This window comes from Mesitornis unicolor, unplaced genomic scaffold, assembly GCF_000695765.1.
Source record: "Mesitornis unicolor isolate BGI_N332 unplaced genomic scaffold, ASM69576v1 scaffold26762, whole genome shotgun sequence".
NCBI lineage: Eukaryota > Metazoa > Chordata > Aves > Mesitornithiformes > Mesitornithidae > Mesitornis > Mesitornis unicolor.
Genome location: NW_010170230.1, coordinates 24,960 through 32,368, shown reverse-complemented (window position 1 = coordinate 32,368; position 7,409 = coordinate 24,960). Strand labels below are relative to the sequence as shown.

The 7,409-nt window shown below is 37.5% G+C and overlaps 1 protein-coding gene across 1 annotated transcript in view; it reads left to right on the top strand.

Annotated features, from left to right (window-relative positions):
* Nucleotides 1–2,432: 2,432 nt before the first annotated feature.
* The window catches only part of TAB2 (TGF-beta activated kinase 1/MAP3K7 binding protein 2), a 19,522-nt gene continuing 14,545 nt past the window's right edge, over nt 2,433–7,409 (top strand). Inside the window, 1 exon segment of the mRNA XM_010179630.1 lies at nt 2,433–2,623. Coding sequence (XP_010177932.1) covers nt 2,522–2,623 — 102 coding nt within the window. The 5' untranslated portion in view covers nt 2,433–2,521.

Genomic DNA, 7,409 nt, shown 5'->3' with positions numbered 1-7,409 from the left:
GTCTAAACTTCAGTCTAAACAGATTGTGTAGGCATATCCATTTAAGTTAGTGATCCTGAGTACTGACAACAGCAGCTGCAGAGCACCTGATGTAGTGGTTGTCTTCAATATTTCTCTGCTCCTTTGAGATGGCACTCTTGGTATAAGCAGAGTAAATTTGTGCAGGATTAGCACAGGTGTGTATCTGATTAAACTGTAATCATACTGTTACTGTAAATTACACCACTTTTAATTTAGTTGTGTAGGACTTTCACAAAATCCTGTCTTGCCTGCTGTTTTCCCAGATCTTTATACTGATCACCTCTTTGCAGATAGGTTTCTTTTTTTAATCATTCATACATGTCTGAATGGAACCAGACTTCCTAGCTCCTGAAGCACTGGGCTGCTGTGGCTCCATTAATAAAGTACACAAGGAGAAGGGAAGCTGAACTTGTGTAGTCCAATAAACAAGAGTGTGTATTCTGGGAAGGACTTCCATAACCCGAGTTTCCAGCTCTACCAACCAGTCTTGATTGGTACTTGACATACATTAAGGTGTTTTGAAGTTGTGGTACTGTTTTCGGTAGTGGAATACAGTGTTAAGTACACTAAAAGTGTGGGTAGGATTGTGATCTGTGTTTTATCAGAACATCTCTGAATGTTGTAACAAAAATTTTTGTTCATGTATTTTTAATTATGTATTGCGATTATATCAGAGAAGATAACATTTATGGGACTAAAATAATGAGCAGATGTTTCCTGGAATATTCTTAGGACTTCCAATCTTCACTATTTTACTAGCTAGCAAGTTGTTTTTTGCATATAGATAGTCTTCAGAGCAACACATATTTTGGTTTGTTTCAGGTTTTTTTCTTTCTTTCTGAAGAGCTATTCTTAAATTGTTGGCAGAAAGTCGAACTGGTTAATGTGGTGCTTTTCAGATCATGTTCAGCTATTGGAGGTATTCTGGTTCAGGCCAGTTACCAGCTGACCGGTAATTTTATCACTTCAGGCTGGAGAAGACATAAGAATTGAAAAAGTCTTAGAGTGGTTCAGGACTTCAGTCCTGGAATAGTATTACACCTGTATTGTCATACCTCCTGAAAATGGTGTGCTTTGTGCTTTCCCATCAATTCTTTGTCATTTTTCTCCACCTTTTCAGCCTCAAAAGAAGATGTAGCATTGCACTATATCATATTATATTTTAATCACAAATGGTGTTAATGCAGTAGAAAATTGGGATTAGTGTTCCCCAGTTAACTTGCCACTAGTCCCCTTTTAGTGCACAGAAGTACAGAAACATAAGCACTTGGGCTCACTTACAAAGTGAGTGACCCAGTGGGATTGCTGGGAAAGAATCTGGACTGATGAGATCCAGGGAGTGGCCTGGCACGTACAGGTGCTTTGTGATACTGGAGGCAGCTCTCTGCTGCAAATTGCTGTGAGGGCAGCACATGACATAATACTTCACATTGAATATGAGGCAAAGAAAAAGGAAGAGGGAAGGGGAGGAGAAGTTGAATAAATGGATAGAGATGTCTGAGTAAGATTTACTAACTTAAGAGATAGAAGAATGTTGGAGTTGACTACTTTAGGGCTGTTGTTTGTTTGTTTTTTTTAAACATATGGTCACATTTATTTGTAACATTAGCTAATGTGAAGAAGATACCATTACATTGCTCAACATGTAGATGCACTCTTCCAAATCTGATTAGTTGAAATTATTCTTGGTAAAAGCCTATGGATATCATTTGGCCAGAACGGATAATTTCTTTAGTTAGGTGATTATGATATAATCTTCTTCATAACTTTTCATTATTTCATTCAAAGGAGAACCAGAATTAGTTTGAGTCTCAAGTTGTTTTAGGGTAATTTCCTTCTAGTCATAATCTCAGAATATTTCTTAAGTATGTTGAGTGAAAAACAAGTAGACTGTTGCTGATAAATCCTGAAAGTTATAATCACTGGACTTTTAGCCACAATATTCTGATAGTAAACAATAACAGTGATTATGAAGGTGATAGTGTAGGTGTACTCAAAAGCTGAATGAACATTGTCTTCCTGTTTTTGATGTGAACTTCTTTTGTTTACTTGTGTTTTGAATAAGTAAAAATCCTGTTCATAAAAATAAATAATTTTAATAGTTCGATGAATCAGTTATGGTTTTATACTTAATCTGTTTTTATAATGTCAATAGGAAAACCAAGATAGAAGGAAACTGATCAGTAGGTGTCTATAAATGGGCAATTTTCAAAGTTATGAGTGTGTGAAGGACAATTAGTTATCCAGAGACATCACATGGGAAAACATTGACATAAAATACAGACTTAATTTCATAATTGGAAAGGGGATTTGTGTATGTGTGTTTCTTTTTTGGGGTTGTTTTTTGTTGGGTTTTGTTAACATCCAAAAATGTCTGCTTTCAGTGTCTTAACTCTTTCCTTCCTCTTTCAGAAAATGCAGGGGCAGAAGAGATGAGTACTTACTTTACTAAGGCCTAAAACTGCCTGTTGAAAAACAATCCTGACCAGGCAATATACGAATGGCCCAAGGAAGCCAGCAAATTGATATTCAGGTTTTACATGACCTGCGACAGAAGTTTCCTGAGGTACCTGAAGGTGTTGTATCCAGATGCATGTTACAGGTCAGTGTTCTGTTAATGACACATGAGTAAGCAGTGATGCTTATTCTAAGCATTATGTGTGGATGTCTCCTTTGAAAACAGATTTTTTTTCCCTATTTTCCTTTTTGAGTGAGACATAATAGACAGCCAATTTCTTTGTCGCACAGCAAGCTGTGTTAAATTGGCCTCTCTATTTCCTTGTCTAATCAGGTCTGTGGCCCAAGGTAAACCAGCTTCTCAGTTGGTGTGTGCATGGAAACTACCATCTCGCCAATCAGTATGCTCATGCCTTTTGGTCATCTCAAGAACCAGAACTAACTGGGAAAAGATGGGATGCAAAGCCAACTTGAAACCAGCAAGGACAACTTAAGGCAGTGCTGGACAAATACAGTTAGGAGGTTTTTTGGTTTGTTTTGTGTTTTTTTTTTCTTTTCTTTGGTGTTGAGGGGCAGAGCAAATCCAGAAGCAGCTTTGCTATCTGATCTCCATCAGGCTTCAAGGTAATCAGTGAGCTCTTGCCTGCATGCAGGTTGGCCCCACTGCTTTCCTCTCCCAGCTCCCTTGGCCTGCAGAGTCAGTACTGGTGTCCTTACACATCATCTGCATTAGGGAGCCTAGAAGTGAAATGCAGGGATGCCAAGTCAGTCTGAATCAAGCAGGACTGGGTGGCTATAGCACAGTATCCACCGTTAGACCTGAGTGGATGTGATACACTGGTGTGCTTCTGCCCAGTGCTTTCCAGGACTTTCACTGCCAGATGAGCTTAGTTTGTTCTATTGCAGCTTTGGAGTCCATGCTGCTAATTTAAGGATTTTTGCTTGGAAGCAATGAAGCATTTTTATCTGGTACTGCCATTAGGGGTAACACTGTAGACTGCCACATCATTGACTTTTACCTCCAGCTGTTTTCTGTACTGCCACTGTCAGAATATGTACTGCCCATATTTTATATCAGTCTCTGCTCGATAACTTCACATTCTTTATTTCAGCAGATAAATTAATGTGCTTATCCAAAGCCTGACAAAGGAACACCTGAATGCCTAGAGTTAACAAATGCTGATAGACTTATTTAACTATATTGTTTAAACATGTTTGCTTTGCATTTTCCAGTGATCCCACAGCATCCATACTGATTGGATTTTTTTGCATTATCTAAGGTATTCAGCCTTTGAGTACTCTGGATAATAAGAGGATTGTCTGAATATTCATACTGATCATTGGTGTACACAACTTGATTGGAAAAAAAATGGGTCATGAGTTCCCATAAGCTAACTGTCTCTGAACTATGGCTAGGACATCTGTGGTTATGATACAATTATGATGTAAAGAATGTTGATTGTCTTGCTTTTTATATGCGTATTCGTGTGTAAAATACATATATATACTTACATATATATGTGTAGTCACACATTGATGCATCCAAACAACAGTGTTCTTACTGTTGGGAGAAGAAGCCTGACTGTGCCAATTTAATGTTCCTATTTTCAAGACTTTATCATGACTCTCCATTCAGGCTAGAGTAAGAAGCTGGGAAAAGTGCATTCTTCGAGAGAATTGGTTTTGATTTGCAAGAGGGCAAAATTCTGCTCCGGTCTTGAGGTTTTAAGCTTTTCCCAACCTTTTCTCTCTAATTATTTAGCTGAAGAGGAAGCTGAACCAGACTATAAATTGCCTGTATTTGTTCTCAGGATTGTACAGCACCATTTTTATATTAGTCCTCTGTAGGACTAATCTAATTCTTATATTACAAGTGCAGTTTTGTTCTTCAAACATGAGAACTGCTTGTTGAACAAGGTCAATGGACTTGACAGAGTGAGTGCATCAGTAATCACCTTTTGAATGTAGTTCTTGATTAAATTTAAAAACTAGCGCTTGGCTCTCAAGAGACTCAGCAGTCTTCATAACACTGAATAAATGGATTCTTTTTTTTTTTAATAAAAGGAGCCTTGTAACTGTGAAGAAAAGATTCTATACATCCCATACTTTGACAGATATGGGAGAAGGGTTTAGATTTTGAGGGAGTGGTTTAATTCGGCTTTCATAAGAGGATTTTTCAAAGATTCTGTAGAGTAATTAGTGTTCCATATGTCCAGTATTATTACACGAATTCATTACACAAGAAAGCTACCCTTTTTTTGTTGTTAAAGGAGAGCTTCTAAGACTTGGCAACAAAATCCTGTCATGTTGGTGATTCTTTGAAGTTTCATGAACTATCATTTCTCTGAACCAGTTAGCTTCTAGCTATGCTGCTCCTCTAAGATATAGGGGGTTTTTGGTTTTTAAAAAAAAAGCCAAACATAACCTCTTTAAACCAACAAATTTTGTACTTGTTCTGGTGGTGAAGATTGCAGAGTAGAATTTGAGAGTAGTTTTTCATGTGTTTGCAATACTGCTTGAACAGTGTCTGAATTCTGCCTTCTATTAGTTGAGCATAGTGGAAGGAATTTCCGATAAATGCAGTAACTGTGGCTTAGCTCGGAGATAACTACTTAAGAACATTGAGTGTAAGAAATGCTGTGTTCACCTTGCCTCCACAGTACCTGATGTGCCAGCATCATGTCAGGATGAAGTTATTTTAAACCAGGAAGTGTAAGAGATCCTAGGAGAGAACCTGAAAGTTTAAGCAGTTGGAGTTTGTAATGGTACTGACAAAAGGCTTTTATAACAAGAAAAGTTACTTCAGATCACTGTGAATCATGCAGCAACATTTGGTTGTTTTTAGAGGAAGGATTACAACATTAATTGCTTATAATTAAAAACTTAAGGATAAACAGAGTATGCAAATGTCTTGAGGTGAGTAGCCCACTATTGATGTATTTAAGCAGTATCTAGTATACTGAAAACAGAGGACTAGCAAAAATCTAGTAGGATGAAATGTGTTTGTAATATAGGGAGGATAAAGCTTTATTGCTTTCTTGGGCTGACAGCATTGAAAGTTCCTGAAACGTTTTGCATCGCTCCATTCTTCCCTCCTGTATTCAACTCTCTCCTTGTTTGAAGGAGTCACTGCAGCATCCCCAGTCTGTGGACGTTGTCCCCTTTTGTTCTTTTTTTTTTTTGTGTCTGGAGCATTCGATAACCACCTGCTCCTCAAGTCTACGTCCTCTCCTTACTTCCTCATTTCCCTCCAACATTCTTATTCTTTCTTTTTTTTTCTTTCTCTTTCAGGGTGCCAACATTTTAAACTCAATTGGGACATGGGCAGAGCTAAGATGAGGGGTATTGTTTTGCTGGAATATGCTCAGTTCTGCCATCAACCGGTTCTCTGATCTATAAAGAGCTAGAAGCGGTTGAAACTCTGCCTCTGCCAGCCAGAAGATGCCAGAGGTTCCATGTGCCCCCGTTTTCCCTTTGAATTGTCCAATTTGCTCATTGACGTCACTGAAATTTTGGAATTGATTGGATGCAGTCTTTAAAAAAGAAAAAAAAATTGTCCAAAGAAATGCATTCAAGCTGAATGTAAGGGCCTTGCAAGCTTGGCCTGTTCCTTTTTGGTTTGGTATTTTTGGCCTTTCTGTTAATAGTTTTAATTCACTTAAGTTCATGCAAAATCTGCCTTTCAGATCTTTCTAGCTTGTTTTTCTGTGGCATCCTCTTTTTCCTTTTTCTGACTCTTTTCTCCTTTGCAACAAATACAAGGCTGTTGTTCTTACCTTTTCTTACCCACTGTTCTGTCTATGTGTGATTTCTTTCTTCAGTACTACCTTTATTTGATTACTTTGTCCTCTGGTGCTTATTCCAAACTTGAGCCGATATGCATACCATCAATTTGACACAGTTTTCATCTCTCTCAACTTTTCTGCAATGATTCTTATATACAGTTGGCTAGTTAGATAGCCTTTAGGAAATCTTGTTATTTTTTCAGAGGTTTTGTGGCTGGGTTTTTTGTGGTTTGTTGTTTTTTTTAAGAATTCAGAACTGCATCTGGCCTGTATCAACACATAGCTTTGGTTTTGTGGGTGGAGTTTAGCCTTGTTCTGCCTCTCCCACTTCTGTTGTCTGTTCTTTTTTCTGTTTTTCTTTTTGTTTGGTAAATCTGTAAGATAGAGACAGTCTTGCAGTGTCTGCACAACATTCTCTATGACCTCTCCTCCTGGTTGAAGGATGAGAACTACTGTCTGCTAGTTTAACAACAGTAACTTGATACAAAGCATGTAGCATGGGTTAATCTATCTTGCTTGTGTTATTCTTTAACTAACTGATAATATTACTGCTTCATATATACAGTTTTATTTCCTTGATCCATGTGCATTCTTTCTAGTAACTGTTTCTGTGTGCTGGATGAATTTGACACATAGTTTTTAATACTGTCAGGGCCTCAATAGATACTCTTCTGGCTGAATGTGTTAAGTTTTATTTCTTGGGGCAGGGAGGAGTTCTGTAAGAAAAGACAGAGCACAATATTAAGAAATTATGCCACTGATGCATGTTCACTCTTTTCTTAAAAAACCTTAAGTAGGAAACTAAATTGGGAATATCTGAGTGCAATATTACTAAATGTGGAAAGAGAGAAGAGAGATTAGCAGTTTTTCTGAAATGTTCTAAAAGCAAATTAGCTAGGTTGTGGTTTTTGTTCCAAGCCATCCCATTACAGGCTTTATAAAGTAACTCTATAGAAATGTAAGCATTTAAAAGCTTTGGAAGCAGTGGTTTAAAATGTAAATACAAATGTCCCCTGGGTTTTCCATTAATAGTTTCATCTTGCAAAAGAGTAATCATGCTGTATTTGTATAAACTGAATATTTACATTTCTTCTGAAGTCATGTACCGTTCCTTGTTTCTTCTCTCCAAGATTCACTTTCCATTTT